At 38.6% G+C, this 19,215-nt stretch overlaps 1 protein-coding gene across 1 annotated transcript in view; it reads right to left on the bottom strand.

Annotated features, from left to right (window-relative positions):
• Positions 1-15,919, bottom strand: part of NAA15 (N-alpha-acetyltransferase 15, NatA auxiliary subunit) — a 36,520-nt gene extending 20,601 nt beyond the window's left edge. Inside the window, exons 1-13 of the mRNA XM_065404973.1 lie at positions 15,859-15,919; positions 14,094-14,198; positions 13,157-13,314; positions 11,155-11,289; positions 10,814-10,967; positions 8,052-8,171; positions 7,190-7,285; positions 6,942-7,048; positions 6,377-6,449; positions 4,058-4,227; positions 3,158-3,310; positions 1,986-2,114; positions 775-988 (exon numbers count right to left, since the gene is read on the bottom strand). Of these exons, the coding sequence (XP_065261045.1) occupies positions 775-988; positions 1,986-2,114; positions 3,158-3,310; positions 4,058-4,227; positions 6,377-6,449; positions 6,942-7,048; positions 7,190-7,285; positions 8,052-8,171; positions 10,814-10,967; positions 11,155-11,289; positions 13,157-13,314; positions 14,094-14,187 (1,603 nt within the window). The 5' untranslated portion in view covers positions 14,188-14,198; positions 15,859-15,919. The remainder of the gene's footprint in view (positions 1-774; positions 989-1,985; positions 2,115-3,157; positions 3,311-4,057; positions 4,228-6,376; positions 6,450-6,941; positions 7,049-7,189; positions 7,286-8,051; positions 8,172-10,813; positions 10,968-11,154; positions 11,290-13,156; positions 13,315-14,093; positions 14,199-15,858) is intronic.
• Between the last annotated feature and the right edge of the window lie 3,296 nt (positions 15,920-19,215).

Here is a 19,215-nt window from a genome sequence, read left to right as displayed (position 1 = left end):
TTGTTGCCCTGGAAGCAGTGTGAGAGCTGACCCCGAGTGGTTGCTGTCAAAGATACACAGTGTAAAAGGCACTGGAGAATCAGTCTAGATTGTACCCTGGGGAATGTCAACAGCTCAACTCAATTTTTCTACCTTTCACAGGTCACCTTCGAATTGTGCCAAAACTTATTGGAAGAACAGCTGCTTCAAATGCAACCCCTCAGATCTGCTTCATCAGGACAACAGACCATGAATATGCAGCATTTTCTCAATCACTCTCAAATTAAATTTGAATGTTTTTCTTTTGGAAATTATACAAGTGCTCGAAAGAGTGTTTTAGAATTACCCCATCAAAATCCGACTTGGATTTTAACTTTAGACCTGTGTTGTATAAACAGAATGCGTAATAGTAATAATACCACTTTTCATCCGTAGATCTGAAAGCACTTGAACAAAGGAGGTCAGTATCATTATCCCATTTTTACAGATGGGGAAACTGTGGCACAGAGAGTTAAAATGACTTGCCCATTGTCACCAAGCAGGCTAGTGACAGAATAGAACCCAGATCTCCTGAGTCTCAGTCCAGCGCTCTATCCACTGGGCTACACTCCCTCTATTTTTAATAGAGAGTTAGCATTCACTTGTTACAAGTCAATTCCTGGCTTGCAACTTTTACCACTGAAGTAGGAGCTCCAGTCTAACTATCAGTGTCAAACATACAAGTATCTATATCTACAGAATATACCTCAAAACACTTAAACTGCACACAAAATAAATCCAGGAAATTTCTTGTACCTGTATCAGCCTCGTGTTCTTTATTCTCATCTGTTAGAGGATTATCATGAAGCTTCAAATATATCTCTATGGCAATTCGTGCTGCCTTGAAGTAAAATGGATGTTGTCGAAGTACGTCTTCTAGTTTTAACAAGTCCACATAAGACCTAAGTGTAATCTTTCTCATACAGTAAGTGTGGAAGTCAAACTGGTCATCTGTAATTTCTACAAAATGCTAACAGAAAACAGCAAGTTTTAGCAAGTGTTAGAGAACAAAACAATCCTGAAATTCAAATACATATTTTCTTATAAACAGCTATGGAAAAAAATTGAAACTGAAGAAAAACCAGACAACTGATAATGGATCAGTGTCTTACATACTCAACTAGTGAGTGTCATTCAAGTTTTGGCACTTGAACTTAAGAAAAACATATGAAGTTATGGGTGAAGTTACAAAATGACATTTTTCTCCTAAAAGCAGACAAAAATAATTCCACAAACTACTTAATACCCAACGTCAAAAAAAGGAACTACTCCAGGACATATGTAGAGTGTAACAAGTGAGGACCAATAAGCACAAGTTAAATTCTTTCAGACACTACTACAGTCAATAGAGGAGAGGAAAGTGCTGGAAAACTAAAACAAACTTGTCAAAGAATATGTATTTTGTGAGAAAGAATTTAACATGAACTATAAACTTTTTTTCTTAAAAGCCATGGAAGACTTTGTGGACTGGTCCAGCCTTAAGCACACAAGTTGAGTAGTTGCAGAGTACCAAACAAAGTTTTGACTTGTGGCACAATTTTTCTCCTCCAGCAATTAAACCAGAGACAAATCATTCTGATCTTCTGGCTGCTTTCAGGCATCTTGGGACTATAAAAGTCATTACAATGGCCTTGTTTGTCAAGACCCATGCAGATTAAGTCCCAATCCTGCAAGCATTTAGGCACATGCTTAACTTTATTCATATGAGTACTTCCATTGAACACAATGGGACTACTCACATGAGTAAGATTAAACACGTGTGTTTGCAGGATTAGAGTTTTATTTAATACAGTTACAATTAGAAATGGGTATAGGCTACCACTTTACACTTGGAAGGCCACAGCATGCCACAGGAAATTACAAGGTTTCTAAGGGCCAGACTAGAGATGTTAATGTTTAGATGAAACATGCAATGACAGCAAAGCTAAACTGGAAATTTTAACAGATTAAATTACTTAGATACATACTCTCTCAATTTCATGGCATTTCTTAAGTGCTTCTCCAAATTTATTCATTGCCTTGTAAGCTTGGGCACATTCTGTCTGGAACCACATGCACTGCATTTCATTCAAGTTCTCTACTGCTGAGGTTCCTTCCTAAAAGCAAAACAGAAATATTAGAAATAATCCAAAAACATTTCCCTGCTCAGACACACCTCAGTCTTCTCCTCCCTCCTGCCTTCCCTGAAGAAAGAGAGGAACAGACGAATGGAGGCAATAACTAAGGGCAGCTTGTGGCCTCAGTGCCTCTGTCAACAATAAGAGGGCAGTCATTTTGAGCAATCTGATGAAAGACTATGCCAGCCTCTGCTGAAAAATAAATTTTCAGTTATGAAGAACACTGGCAAAAAGTGACCATCAATTCTCAAAAATTCTTCACATGTAGCCCATTATCAAAGATTTCAGTGCATTTTAGCCTCTAATTTATAAAACAAAAACAGAATGCCTAAGGCTAAAAATGTCCCTGCCATAAACAAGAAGAAATAAAATTAAACAATTTGCAGAACACAAAACTGTCCTCCCCACAACTCCGATTACTCTCAGAAGCCCACCTCCCCAGCAGCCCAACAAATAAGATGCACCTTAGAGTATGCCTTGGAAATCATTACACCCAGGATATTTCCGACATAGGGGATGGGAAACAAGGGCCCTCACAGAATACTATTACCAACTATATGGAACGACTATGAGGAAAGTTTAAATAGTCTCTGTTATTGAGATCATTTGGAACAAAAAAAGATTTCACAAAGGATTCTGAATTTCTTAAATAAATTTTAAGAATTCATTTAAAATCTAAACTGATCTATCTGTAAGTTCTCAGAAACTTCTGTACTGAGAGTAAAGTGCTGTACTTTTGAGGAGGATGTACTGCATTTTTCATATGTAACAAAGAAGCTGAATCCTTGTAAGTGCAAAACTCAGCTTAACCTTAACTATGGAGGCATTATCGTCATGTAAATGAAATCTAGCTACAAACTACAAGTGAAGCGAGCAACCTTCATAACTCAGCCAGAAGAGGGAAAGAAAGCTCATTACTGACCAAAATAGAGGCTCAGAAGGACAGCTAAAATATGCAAGGTACTTTACACTTGATTATGTCTACATTTTATTCAGCAAAAATTATAGTAACTGGAACAAACCCTTGTAAACTTAGAACACATTTCTTCTGCCTCTTTAATCAAGTTGGCTTTCAACATATATTTTGCACATTTGGAGTTGATAAATCTGTCCGCTGTGTCCAAGGCCTGGGCTTCATCCATCCACCTCGCAGCTTCTTTAATGTTTCCAGCATGCTTAAAAAGAAAAATTCAAATCAAGTAAGCAAGGAAATTGTAAAATGCACATAGTTTAGCCTCATCCACTCACTCTTCATTAACAAATTAAATATTATACAATAGGGTTAATTTAAACAAGGTACCAAAAATTTTATTAAACGGTTTTGCTTACAACAAAACGATACCTCTAAACAAAAAAGCGGCGATGCAACTGCATCTCAATATTATAGTTTCCCTCCTTTGACACTACAATCTCCAAACAGACCTTGTTAATCCATATTTTGCTAATTCACAAGCCTAAGAGCTCTTAATAAAACCAGGCCTCACTACAGCACTTTCTGATTTGTTACAGAGAAGTGAGGTCAGACTAGGGTGTTTTTAGGACATGGTTATTTAAAAAATAATTAATAAGTTTACTAGTTCATTATAATTTAGCAAAGTAAACTAAAAATCCAGTAACTGTCAAAATCAACAAAGTACATTTTGTGATAACACTTTTCCTTTTTAATTGTTTGGTCAGTTACTAATTTGCAATAAACTCATTGATGTAAATTTAGGGAGGTTCTACTATATGGAATTTTAAGAACCCATGGAAACATTTCTACGGGTCTTAGGTTTTGTAAAAGTCTGCTCATACAAAACCCAACTCCTCAACCAGTATTAGTGCTGAACCACTACAGGGAAGTACAGTCATGATTAAAGGTTTCACTGCAAAATAAAAGAGAAGTCCTATCTGATAATGAAGAACAAATCAATCAAGATTACCTTATAGATTTTAGCCTTTACAAGGAAGAGTTCTATCAAGGTGGGAGTACTTTCTATAGCTGCATTTATGTATTCCAGAGCCATGGGTGGCTGCCCAATTTTGTCATAATGTTGTGCTAAGTAGTACTGGACCCACAGTAAAGTGGTTGGAGGTTCTTCTTTACCATCATCTATGGGGGGGAAAAAATGTCATATATTCCATTTAACCAGCATATAGCACAAGCAACATCCTATTGATGTAGGGTATAGAATTTTTGTTTATCTCTATATCTAGCTCTCAACTCACTGATAGATCAGAAAAGTAGGAAACATGTTTACTTTATCTGGAGAGTAATCTTAGCACCTTCCAGTAAATTACTGTTTTAGGTCAAAGATATAGTACACCAATTGCATATATTATCAATTGAACTGTATCATTGTGTTCGGCATTTACATCAGTATATTTTCAATACACCAATTTAAAACACTTTAAATATTTAACTAGCTCAGACTAAGTGGGCACCAATCTATTCTTGTCTCATTATAAATATCTTTAAAAAGCTTGGGACATAGCTGGCGTTGAATAAAACCCACCTAGAATAGATAAATTTTTTCCAATTTTTTCTAAAGTAACCCTAAATCATAACTATAGATATCTCCTTTGTGTGCAACATAAACTATGACTCTGAAAGGACTCAATCCTGCAAGCTGCTGAGCCCCAGATCCAGCAAAGCACTTAAGCACCAGTCAGTAGAGACTACTCAAGGCCTAAAGTTAAGTTCACTCTGAATTGGGAATGGAGTGTCCAGTACCAGAACCAGCCCAAAGGCTTTCATACTTCAGTACCTATGACTAAGGCTGCATGTCTGTCAGGGAGGTCATGGACTCCATGACTTTCTGTGACCTCTGTGACTTTTGCAGCGACTGGTGCGGCTGGCTCAAGGGGATGGGGTGCAGGGCAGCGCTTACCTTGGAAGTTCTCCCTGGAAGTAGACACCACGTTCCTGCAGCTGCTAGGTGGAGGGGTCAGGGGGCTCTGCACGCTGCCCCTGCTTGCAGGCACCGCCCCCGCAGTTCCCATTGACTGTGGTTCCCAGCGACTGTGGTTCCTAGCTAATAGGAGCTGCAGAACTGGAGCTTGTAGCAGGGGCAGCACGCGGAGCCCCCCTGGCCTTCCCTCCCCATAGGAGCTGCAGAGACATGCCGTCTGCTTCCGGGGAACAGTGCAGAGCCAGGTAGGGAGCCTGCCAACCCTTCCAACTCTCCCCGCTCCCTTCCCCCCCAGCACCAGCATGGGTCCCGGGCCATGGACCGTCACCCGCTCCCCGCAGCACCCACGGGGGTCCTCCCCCTGCAGCACCAGACCGCCCCCCCGGCCCAAGTTTTAGTTAGGGGTATATTGTACAAGTCACGGACAGGGCACGGGCCGTGAATTTTTGTTTACTGCCTGTGACCTGTCCATGACGTTTACTAAAAATACCAGTGACTAAAACGTAGCCTTACAGATGACATGATTTACCCCACAATCATATTTTTACTTTTAATACTTTCTCTCCTATGAAAATTAAACAGACTGAGTTTTGTTCAGCCATGTCCACACAAATATGCCCCAATTTAAAGTTTTTCTTAAAAAACAGTACAAGTTTATGTTTAGATTTTTGATTCAGTTTGAGAGATTGGCTTATTTCAGTTTAGCTTAATACTGTAAAAAAACAAGAGACTAAGCCAAAATGAACTAAGCCATTCTCTTAGCCGAAGAGCATCTCCACACTACCTCCACTGGTTTGAAAAACACATCTTTAGTTAACTGGTGCAAGTTTACATGTAGACAATGTTTTCACATTCAAGGAAGGATGAATTTTTAATTAACTGCCCAAAGAAGGACTTAACAAGATTGTGAAACAGTCATCATTTCTTGAAAAAAGATAGATTGGCCAAGATATCTAAATATGGGAATTTTAGATCTAAAGTTCTTCTCTGTAAATAGAAAGTTTTATTATAACATGAACAATATATACTAAATAGTATCGATACAGTTACAACATAATCATTTTTATTTCACATGGCTGCCACAATTATAATTCTCTCCTCACCACATTTAAGAGTGTCCCAAGCTATGATATCTTGAAGTGAGTGCGGACAGCTGCCTAGGCTAAAACAGCATATATTTTGAGTACAGATTTAGAACATACTCAAATTCTAAGGAGGGCTACGGCTCATTTCTCCACTTTCAAAAAAGTTTTTAGGTTTTTTCCTATTCCTTCACCTCTGCCTGAATTGTTACATATAACATATGATGGGCACAGTATTTTCATAAAGTATTAAATCATTGTCACTCACCATTGGGATTAAATAACCTGCAGCTTTTTAGAGAAGTTTCATAACCTACCACCAAATCTTCTATAATTATGACCTATACATGCAAAGACAAGAGAAGAAATATTAGTGATCCAGGTATTATTTCACTTCAACATGAACGTCCTTGGTGTTAACTATACTGACTATTCTATTGTAAGAGATCTACTATTGCAATATTCTAAGTCCTAGTACAAAGGGGAATGTGCTCAATTCCCATCTCTCCTGCTGGCATATAGAGAAAAATCTCACAATTTTGTGTACACAACACCTAATTGGTTTCTGTAAGTATTTCATGGTTTGGTACAACAACTGACTTGGAAAAGAGCTATGTAAATTTGCACAGTAGGAATTGTAGCACTACATTTCTGCTTCTGTGACCTAGAATAATCAGAATTATCAAGTCAGTGACAGTAATATAGTGTCAGCTGGGAGATCCCATTCTAAGTGCTGAACTTTCAGGCCAAAGTAGGCTCCAACTTAACATAAAGTTGCTTTTATTCCTTTAGTGTATAAGAATAAATCCATATTGTTGGAAAGATTCATTTACCTTTTCTTTATCTTTGTACAATGATCTCAAAGTATTAAAAACAGGTGGACAGCCTTTGCTGAAATTCATCCTTAGAAACTTGTCCAAACATTCCTTAAACTTTTCACCTTTGAGGAAAAAAGATCTGTTGATTTTGTTTTTTACCAAATATTACTTTGCAATTTTAACGTTTTATACTGTTAAATAGGAAGTTTTAGCAAAGAATATATTGTGAAACTATTTTTATTTCCTTGCAAAAATGCACATACCAGATAAAAAGTTTAGCGGCAGTCTTCTTGGAACCAGTCCCCTTGGGTACTTAGTCCAGGCCTCTTCATAGATTTTCAGCCTCTCAAGCATATTGGCTAGAACAAAACAAAATTTGGAAACTATTAAAAAGAATCTCTTCTGGTAATTAAATTACACACACCCCAGAATATATAGCAAGTAGTAGCTGTATACTTAAAGTAACACAATTAATTTGCAATGTAGTCCATTTTGAAAGGTCATTAAAAAGTAGTTTCAGGTACAACAGTTATGAGTCCTCCTGCCAGTTTGTTGATTGCATTTTCCCCTTTTAAAAAAAGGTTTCTCTCCTCCATTGCTGTGTGAATGACCCACACAGAGGAAAACCAACTGTACGGATGGAGCAATTAAACTGATTGTATTTAAAGTGCTGTCAAAGGCACAAAGTAAATAAACAGAAAGAAATCATACTTCTGTCTGAAAATTGTATTGACTGTAAACACAAGATTACTATAAATGAAAGATCAGAGAAAAAATTAAATTGATAGTGTCCCTTCTAAAAAGGAACTTTGCCTTCTATTTCTACCATTCATACAAAGAGAAGGACTACAGCACTTACAATCTGCCATTTTTTATTTATTTATCTTTTACCAGACGAAGACAAACAGGACATCAGGACAAAAAGTCATGCAAGTCTTACAAGATAATGCTAGTAACAAAAAAATAATAAATCCCTTCTACATATCAAAAATTAGACTAGAAGTTGTCAAATATAAGTGTCCCTTTAAGAATGTACTTAATGCATGTTTTCAATGCATAAGTAAATGACAACTGAGCAAAAATAGATTCTTGATACTCAATTATTACAAGCTGTAAAATCATTACCTGGTTTAAGTGCCTTTTCTAAGCCTTTGTAGTAAGCCCAGTTTTCAGGATTCCTTTCTTGCAATCCTCTATACACCTCAGCTGCTTCTTCCAGCCTGCAGAGTTGTAACAGAAGTTCTCCTGTTTAAAATTCATAAAGTTATACACTGAGTGTGAGGGAGAATGCAACAGCTAAACATCTGTAGGGCTAATCTGACGGTTAGACATTCCTCAATTCTTTGTTAATCTACGTTTCTTAGACAAGAATATCAATGGTATGACTGACAATAACTTCAATTTTGAGATTTAACAAGTTTTCATGTTCATAGCCAACAACTCAATAAGCTTTTTAGTTGAAGACTTATACAGATAGTAGGAGTCACTTCATTAAGCATGAGGAACAAAAATTAGATGCATCTTGATTAAAATTTTTGAAGAACTATCTAAGTACAGTTCTACTATGAAAAGTAATTAAAAACGGTACGTGGTGTTCCATGTTTATAGTTTCTGGATATCCAAATCAAATATGCTCAGTTTGCAAGTAAAAGGATAAGTTTACAAAAGTCGAGTGTGAAAAACCATCTTTTCAGATTTGTACATCAGCTATTTGTCTAACTTGTGAGTTGTACTGAGAGATTCTGCAGGCAAGTTCTTCCCGCACTGATACCTGGCAATAGGATGGCATAGTGGTAACAAAGATAGAATTTGGACCAGCATGTGTAACCAGCATTTCTCTTGATGCCACAGCCAGAAAACAATCCATCTCACTATTTCAGAGCTGCATTGACTTAGCAGTGCTAAAAAACAGTAAAAGTAATTTTACACACACACACACACACACTTAGAAGTAACTAGACATCTCATAACTGATGACGCCTCCCCCTCACACATCCGTTCAAGTAAGCACACTTGACTGAATTCATGAGAAGTGATCTGGTAATTAAGAAGGCATCGCCTGTAGAGCAAAGTCTCAATAACTTAGTAAATTTTGCTCTACAGAAAGGAAGAAAAGAGCAAAGTCTTACCCCTCACCTCTATTCAAGCAACTTTCACAGCACAAGCTAGTGCTTACTACAGAAATGTTAACTTGGGCTATGGATCTTCACATAGCAGCCACTTTAGATAATCTTAAACCAGGGAGAGATACCTCTGGCCCACCCACCAGCATGACAGGGCCAGGAAATAGTATCTCACCACAAGAGACCCAAATTCTGCCATGGAAGGCAAGAGTTAGAATTGAATTAGCAATGATAAACTCCTATACACGCCAGAACACTTTCCACTATGACTCAGTTATATTTCATTCATAGTATGTTTTATTATGCATTGTTAATATAAGAGACTCATTTATTTGTAGATTTTTCTGTGTCACTTACTTTTAGTACCTAAGCACATCACAAACATTAATAATGTAATCTCATATGGCTGCTGGAGAAAAAATAGGTCAGTATTATAGGTTTTTACCGATGAGGAACTGAAAAACAGATTAAGTAGTTTGTTCAAGCTCACACAGAAGCCTGTGGAAAAGCTCATATTCAGAACTCAGATCTAATTCTCCTGTGACTTAACCAAAATTTGTCTGATGTACACATTGTATACAGAGTACTACAAGATAGTTCAGATACATATCAAGTTGCAGAAGAGTGGTAAGGTATTATGCTTGGCAAATAGTATGTGATCATATAATTAAAGACATATCATAACACATTCATAAAGGACAGAGCTAAAGATCCACATATATCAATTCTGGCATTTCCAGATTTATGTGTTTGCAAGATAAAAGCCCTTGTGTGCTTATATTTAATCATGGGAATCATCTCATTGACTTCAGTGGGACTATTTCTGTACTTAAACTGTGTAAATATGTGCAGGATCAGGTCCTTGGATCTTCACTGAGGAACTTCAATGCCATCAGTAGTTTTTCACCGGGTCTCTCTAATATCCTGGGACTGACATGGCTACCACTAAACTGCATTACCATTCACTATCATTAGGGTAAACTATTTAAATGGAGGACTTAATACCTGTCCCAACATATGGTATACCATGCCAGTGGTATACTGTAATTACAGTTTACATTTATATAGCATTTTTCATACCAAAACCTTCTGTATATTATATATACACATGAGCATCATGGAACTATGTCAGCATCTCAGGTGGTGCAGCACCTGAATATTAGCCTGTGCTGGCTAATACTCAACAGTGGGAAGAAAAAAAGGTTGCGCCATATTGGCAAACCCCTACACTCGCTAAATGTGACGTGAGCTATGGTGTATTTTTAAAGGGACAGAATCCAGTTAAAAATAATTAAATCCCAGTTTCTTACAAGTTTTATTGACAGCTCCTTATATTATGAAAAGTAAATTTTAAAATGTATTTCCTCCCACTGTTAATGCTGATTTACCTTGCTCATTTTCCCCAGTTTGAGCAAAAAAAAAAAAAAAAAAAAATGACTAGTCTATATGACTTCCTGACTTATATGCCAGTACAAACAATACTGCAATGTATAGGATGCAAACACTGTAAAATACGTTTAAAATTGAGCTTTTTGTAAAAATGAAGTTTAACAAAATTAAAGAACATTAGAAAGTCCCGTGAAAACAGTTTTTGCCTAATTGTAGACCTAAGCTGGCCTGTCTGGTATATTTCATAATTCAGTCATATAAAAATAGCTCATTTCTTTTATTTCTCAAACAATATATACAGGAACTACACTCAAGATTCCATACTGCAGATATGTACAAGCACAAAGAGTGACAGCATCCTGAAGAGGCAAATACCTTTAGTTTCTTCAACAGCCAGTTTATCACAGATCTGCTTTTCATAGGTACCAAGATGTTCCAAGGCTTCTTTGTAGAGTCCTGCTTCTCGGAGGACTTGATTCTGATACAACAACAGCTCACTGTACTCATAGTCCACTTTATCAGGAGACGTCTGAATGTAAACAAGGCATATGAGTGTTCACCCTTGTAGCATACACTTAAACTTAGGGTAAACTGAATTCATTTGGTTTTAAAAATCTACATTTTATTAAATTGTTTCTGTGTTTGAAAGACAATTACTTTTTTTGGCTCACAGCTAATCAAAACATATGAAGAATTCCATGTTTTCTTTTTTATACCTGTTGAGTCTTCCTAAATTCCTCTAAAATCTTTGCTGCCATTTCATAATCTTCCAGCAGATGATAAGCAATAGCATAACCAATCCATGAGGCTCGCTGTGCAGGTCGGAGCTGAAGTAACTGGTACCTGGTTTCCTGTAAGACAGTTATAACTACTAATTTTCCTGTTCTCATGGACTCTGAAGTTTTCCATAAAATACTGTAGCTTTAACATTTCAATATATTTGAATAAGACTACTTAACACAGTACAAAGGAAAAACTAGCAATTGTGCCAAATTAAAAAGCTTGAACTTTGATAAAGTGAAAAAAGATAACAGTCAACTAAAACAGTACTAAAGAGGTACTATTTCCAACTAAGCTGTCCTCATGAGCCAAACTAACATTAATGTAGGTATCAAGGCATGTTCTTCTCTATCCTAAAAATACTAAATAAAGAGCATCATTCAGGATATTTCAGTTTGAGACCTAGGGAACAGTTCTTGTAGTAATGACACCTCAGATTTATCAAGGAGTCTGTATGTATTCAATCAGAGATTCTACCCAACTCAACATAAGTGCTTGCATGAAGAATGGCTAGTGTAAGTGGCAGCCATCTTTATGGATATCTGCAAATGGCCTTTAATTAGTTTCGGAACCTAGCTGTATGACTCTCCAGGGAGTCGTGAATTTTTTTGACTGAGATTTCTGGAACAGCAAGTAATTTTAAAATATTTTTAAAAAGTCACTAAATACATAGAGGGTAACAAGCATGAGCAATAAACAGAAAAGGATCACGAAGAACAGCAAAGAGTAATAATAAACAATAATGCATAAAACTGGGGGAGCTGCATTATGTCCAATCTTAATTAACCTTTATATTAAATGAGATAAATGTCTATCAGGGATGGTTTAGACAGTATTTGGTCCTGCCATGAGGGCAGGGGACTGGACTCGATGACCTCTTGAGGTCCCTTCCAGTCCTAGAATCTATGAGCTAGCAGTAGAAAACTGCACGATGACATTCACAGATTTAAAATTGGGATGAGTTTTGAGCTTCAGTCAAGACAGATTAAATACAAAGGGACTTGGAGAAATTAGAAACATGGACACCATATGAGATTCAACTTGAAACATGCAAGCACATACGTTTGGGGGAAAATATCCCACCTTCAATACACATGGGGAGATAAAAAACTAATTCTTAATTTCAGCAAATCAGACATGAGTCTGCAATGCAACAGGACAGCAAAAAAGGGCAATTCAATTTGGGGATGCATTTGCAGAGATGTCAGAGCAGTGGTTGTAGTCCTTGTCCACAGAAACAAAACACCATAGTGCGACTGCATCTAGAATAGCGTCTTCAGTTCTAAGCAACATTTTACCAGAAAACTATTGACAAACTGACAGGAATTCAGAGAAGAGCAACACATATAGTCAGGAGCTGCAGAAACTGGCTTAAAAGGAAAATAGAAGGTTGAAAACTAAAATAAGTTCAGTTTGACTACAAGATAATCAACAGGAGAAACATGGTAACAGTCTATGAACATTTGAAAATCTAAAACCAAGGAATGAGAGGAATAGACAGAGGCTTATATGGGGAATAACAGGGATGAATATATGGGAGAAAGTTATGAAAGGAAAATATTTTGGTTGAATATTAGGACAGTCTTCCTGATAATAAACTTTGTTAGGCAGCAGACAGTCTCCAAAAGAAAGCGGTAAAAGCCCTATCAACACCTGGGACACTTACAGACTAGACAAAACTCAAAGTGTCCACTAGTGAACAATTCTACTTTAATAGAAAGATAACCTAGCAAATTATATTCTTTATATGAAAGTCATTAAAAAGTAGTCTTCTGCATATCTGAGTCTGAATGTCAAAAGTGTTAAGCATATAAGGGTTTAATGTTTTGATTCCTATGGCCTTTAACCTGAGGAAACTGTATTCAAGTTACTAATTATTGCACGAACCCTTTGCTCTGTTTCCCTGGAAGCCTATAATAATGTAAATACTCTACTTACCCTGTAACCCTCGAGATCCCTCATTTGAATCTGTAGCAGAGAGAGATCTCTCAAGATTTGAAGATTGTCTTTATCCCATTTCAGTGCATTTCTGTAACATTTGATAGCTTCATCGTACTTCTTGTCTGACCTCTGGAGAAGACCATAGACATGCCAGCCTGGAAAACTTTGTTAAGGACGCTACTGCATTTGAGGGTGAAAAAAATCAATCCAGAATGACAGAAAAAGAGTGCCTACTAGGTAAAATAAATAAAATAATAATAATAAATAAAAAATCCAGCTTTGTAACAGACAGTAACACCACTAGAACATTCAAACTGAAGATATAAAGCTTTTCACCAATTGATATTACAGGAACATGGTGTGTGGGGAAAGGGGGCACAATATTGCAATTCATTTTCCTACTGTTTGAAAGGACTATCAACTTGTATTACCTGCATTTTTTAACTTACCTAATACAGGCCCCAATTCAGGCACACACTTAAGTATGTATTTAAACTTCAAGTATGTCACTAGTCCCACTGACATCAATAGGATAATCATGTGCTTAAAGTTAGGCACATGCTCAAGTATATGCTTAAATCAGGGCCATAGCAAGCAATTCTGAAGGAAAAAGTTTACACTTGCAAATACAATGGAAAAGAACAGCATGATTTTGATTCAACAACTATAATTCTTCCCACAAAAGCAAGAATGTGTATTTAATTGCTTGTGCTTCCTAGGACAGCTTTGTGACAAAATTTAGGTATGAAATTGTTCAGATAAGTTTAAACAAAATGTACTTGTATACGTATATGCATATTAAACTTACCAGTTGTACACTTTCAATTTGGAACAGCGATAGATGTTGGCTCTTGTTCACATTCTATAAAATAATCAGTTACTCTAACAGCCTTCTCTGCATTCAGAAATGGAAGGCATATTCAAAAAAGGATACAGACATGACTCTTTAAATCATTCCGTAAGCCTCTACGCACTAGTTCATATGCTTCCTCTTTCTTCCCTAGACAGTTCAGCGTTAGTCCTTTCATCGCCAGAGTTTCTAAAAAACATTAGGATTCAATTGATACCAATCTATTATTTTATTAAACACAAAAGACATTCTATAAACCAGGGACGGGGAATCTTTTTTCTATCAGGGGACACTGACCCACAGAAAAAAATCAGTTGCGGGGCACACAGCCCCGCAAGGTGGTGCGACGGCTCGGGGCTTCCTCTAGGCTCTGGAGTGGGGTCAGAAAAAGGGGTTCAGGGTGCGGGAGGGGACTCTGGGCTGGGGTGCGGGAGGGAGTGAGGGCTCCACCTGGGCGTGTGGGCTCTGGGGTGGGGCAGGCTCTGGGGTGCAGGAGGGGACTCAGGGCTGGGGTGCGGGAGGAGGGTTGGGGTGTGGGCTCCAGAAGGGGCTCAGGCCTTGGGGATTAATCTAGTAAATGCTCCCTGCCTGCCCTGGCTCCGTGCTGCTCCCCGCGCCCACAGCTCCATTGGCTGTGGTTCCTGGCCAATGGGAGCTGCGGAGAAGGTGCTGGGGGCAGCACGCAGAGCTTCCCTGATCGCCCCTGCTTCTAAGGGCCACAGGGACATGTCGGTCGCTTCTGGGAGCTATGTGGAGCTGGCCGGACTTTTAACGGCCTGGGAACCCTAACTTCCCCCCGCTGTGGGGCGAGCCAGTGCACGCGGCTCCAGGCCCGCAGGGGGTGGGGGTGGTACTGAGGCTCAGGGCTTCTGGCCCACGATGCGGAGACTTGCCACAGGCCGGATGAAATGAAGCAGCAGGCCAGATTTGGCCCGCAGGCCGTAGGTTCCTCACCCCTGATATAAACTAACAACTTAAACCATATAAATATTCATACATAAGACTTTAGACTCAGGAAAGTTAGTAGCACAAAAAGATTCCAATTATTCTATTTTCAGATACAAAAGATTACACTTTTAGCTTATTCAGTTAGCGTATGAGGCTCAAACAATAAGTTCTGTATCATATTTCCAGTTTAAAAAAACAGTATTCTGGTTAAAAAAACCCAGTATTATAGAATACTGAACCAGTATTGTACTTTAAAGCATGTCAGTTTTCCCTGTATACACTGGTAGGCAGACACTCTTCCTCTACTGGAAAGGAGTGCCATGTCTGTTTAAATAGTCCATTCTTTAACAGAAAAGGCAGTCATTTAAAGTGGATTTCAGAAAAGGACAGTCATGCCAGTCTAACAGGTAAAAAGGAAATTCCTTTGAGTACTTCAAAAGAGAGGTTCAACCGAAAGAGTGCAGACAGACAAAAAAAAAAAAAAAAAAAAAAAAAAGTTGGGTGGCAAAAAAACCTTTTTTCTCTTCCAGAGTGTTTCCCCCTCACTGGAGGATCAAGATGATAATTCTAACCACCATGTATGTGTGGTGTCCGACCCAACCCCTTCCCTAAATCATGTACTGCTTTTTCAGATATGAGACAGAGAAAAAATAAAAAGATTAAGGACAGATATTAAAAATGTTATATCAGCAATAAAGTATCACATTATGGTACAGGGTTTCCAAAAGTTACACTTTGTACTTCATCAGTTTCCCCTTAAAATTACTTATCCAAAGGATGAACAAAAAGATGCTAAGAGACTTATGAAGTTTTACAGAAAATCTCTTAAAGTATGTATTACTTGTCTTAAAGCATATAATAAGCAGGCTATGGTAGTTTTATATGCCATCTGAAGCCTCACCTCCATGTTCTGCAAACTTTGGATTAGAAAGGATCTGTTTACAAAACTTCAGCCCATTTCTGTACTGTTTATGTTCATAACACCTCTGTAGAAGAACAACAAAGTCAGTAACTTAATTCACAAAAGTAACACAAATGTTTTGCAATGTTAAAACAAGAAGCTATAGCACTATAATTTCAGATATTGAAATGTCAGCTTGAACAGTTTTGGATTTCAAAACACAAATGGGAAGTGTCCATTAACATACTATTGTAATGTTAAGAATATCAGTCATTTGTACCAACATACTGGATATTATTACTTTAAGCAATATAGCTTTTACTGCTAGAAAAACGAATATTTCATGTCCTTGGCAATTTTATTAACCTTACAATAGAAATCTGTGGCACTTCATCAAAATTAAAAAAACATCTTCATACTGTACCCACACTCACGCTAAGTAATTTATCTAAACACTTATCACAATGTAAGTGATTCATATTTGAAGATAATGTTCCTGTACAACAACTCATATTCATTCAGACTCTACATTATGGAAGCCATATTAGATACTTTTATGGATAGCTCTAACTCCTTTAAAACCGATTACCTTTTTTATTAAATAAACATGCCTTACAAATGTTCAATCAACTTTGGCATAATGCCACTTCCCAGGGGGGATATAGCATAACACAAATATTCTAGATGGACAAATGGGGAGAAGGGTGGTTGTGATGATTCTTGGGGTACCCAGAACTGAGAGTCAGTTACAGTGGGATGAGTCTTGCCTGTGGCAGCTCCGGGTTAGCTCCATATCTCCTCCAGGCTATGCGAGCCCTCACTTCACCTTGCAGGTTAGCAAGAGGTGCACCCCAGTTCCTGAGCCCCCTTAAAGCATTCCCCTCTGATATCCAGCCCCTGACACTGGTTTCTCATAGAAATCACAGATCCTCTGCTCCCACATGAATAATGTAGCCCAGTTTACCAATTTTACCTTAAATCACCACTCTATAACACACAGCTCTTGTGAGCACTTAATATAAAGAAGATTTAAGTAAAAAAGAATAAAGGTTCCACTAAAAACAAGAAAGTGTGATGGAAACAGGTGGTTACAAAATAAACTAAATTCATACACCACAAACTAGGACCTACAATTAAGTTACCTTTCCTATTGAATCAAGTAGATTCCTTCCCCCACCCCCAAAGTTCATTCTCTTGCAGAGCTGATCTTTCATGGAATACACCCCTTTCAACAAATTGTCTCCCCAGTGAATGGATACAGAGGGTCTTTTCCCACCCCCCTCATATACTGAATCAAGTCTTTTGTCTTTATTCACAGACAGGGCGAGCTCTCGTCTGTTACAATGTTCCTTTTTACCTCCAAGTGGTTTTGACTGTTTGCAGTTGTTTTTGGTGGTTTTCCAGTGACTGTTCTTGGATGGGGCAAGGGTGGGCAATCGAACACATTACCTAATTGGCTAGCCAGGGCAGGGTGACAACTCCCTCTCACATGAATGGGTCATCACCAAGACACATGGTTACCTGTGGACTAACTTTTACTCCAAGACCATAAGGGGAATATTTTTCAATATAGTTACATTAATCCTTAAATATTATCCATACATAATGAGGAAGAGTACTGGTAAGTTACAAACTTGCAGTACAGACCTCACCCTTCGTTGATAAATACCATAAAAGTGATGTATTAGGTACAGTGAGTTTGTCAGGTCAGAGAGGAGTAGAGAAAAGTGAACCCTTCTGCCAGCTGTCACCAATGAGCCTCTGTCACAGAGATTATTAATGTGAAATGTAATTTTTATTGGCCACGTAGGCAGAAAAGATTGGGAAAAGCAGCAAGGTTCAGATCTCCATAATCTCTCTGAAAGTAAAGTGTTTCTAAATTAGGTTGCCAAATGTCACTGCAGATGTCCAATGACATAAGGGATGAGCCACATGTTCACCCTCTCTGATCTTACAGGACAGAGATTAAAGCTTTTACTACTAAATTCAACCATTGTGCCCACCCTCCAGAAGTACCCACATGAAGTCATACATAGGCCACCTTGAAGAGCCATCAAGGAAAGATTCAGCTACCAACTCAGCAGGTGCAGAATGACAGTTTGATGTGCTTTTCATAGATTAAAGGTACACCGTGGTGTTCACTCACTAAATTGGATCTCAGTGAGAAAAATATCCCAATGGTTATAGCTGCCTCTTGTGTCTTGCATAGTAACTATGAGGTAAAGGGGAAAATCCGCAGCCAGAGTGGAGGGCAGAAGCGGAGAGGCTGTCCACTGAGTTTGGACAGGCAGACAAGTGGGCCATTAGAAAAGCTCAATGTACAGTGATGGGGTTGAGGGAGGCTTTGAAAAGCACTAAAACCATGAGCATAGTAGTGTTCTGTGCTGGACTGTTCTCTAGATCTTTGGGTGCTGCTAAGAACTGTGTAGTATTTGCTGTACATTTATAAATATTAAACTGTTTTACTGAAGCTATGAATTGTGTCGTGCTTGATTTACATTTACACCTGATTGTTTCTTCTTGAACCTACGAGTGCTGTACACTTACAAGTACTGGGTGCTTAGAGAACCACTATGTATTCTGCACTATGTACTGTGAACTAATAAAGAACATTTTACTTACCAAAAAAAATAGAAATTTATTGGAGTAGTAAAAACAGTTCAGAAAAAAAAATGTGCAAAAAAATAGCAATGTACCGTATATACTCGTTCATAAGTCAAATTTTTTTAGTACAAAAGGGAAGCACCAGAGAAGGGGATCGGCTTATGAATGGGTATAGAGAGGGAGAGGTGGGACACAGCCCCTCCCCCCAACAGAAGGAGCAAGGAGAGGCAGCACAGCCAGCAGAGCCAGAAGGGAAGAGGCGGGGCCAGAGTGTCTCTGCTTCTGGCCGCGCTGCCCGGTCTGGCCCGCCGGAGCAGCTCCAGCCAGGCCAGAGACATCGTCCCCTGGCCCGCCCCAGATAAGGTGGGAAGGGATGGGATGGAGAGAGTGTGGGGGTCCCGGGCTAGGGGTGGGGTCATGTGGGGGGTGGTCACAGGGGTTAGTCCCCTGACCCCCAGCTTCTCCCCCCCAAAAAATTTCCCCACCAGTTTCTGTCCTGGCCCATCAGGGTAAGCAGCTGGCGCGCCGGGACACTTTGTTTACTTAGGTTTACCTCCATGCCTGCGGATGCCCAAGGTAAACAAACCATCTTGGCCTGTCAGCGGCTTATCCTGATGGCCCGGGAGCCAAAGTTTGCTGACCCCGAATTATAGGGTCAGCTTATGAACGGGTCATAAAAATTTTCCATTTTTACTTATCCACCTGGGGGGTCGGCTTATAAACAAACCAGCTTATGATCGAGTATATACGGTA

Source organism: Emys orbicularis, chromosome 5 (genome assembly GCF_028017835.1).
Source record: "Emys orbicularis isolate rEmyOrb1 chromosome 5, rEmyOrb1.hap1, whole genome shotgun sequence".
Lineage (NCBI taxonomy): Eukaryota > Metazoa > Chordata > Testudines > Emydidae > Emys > Emys orbicularis.
This window is presented reverse-complemented; position numbering and strand designations above follow the sequence as displayed.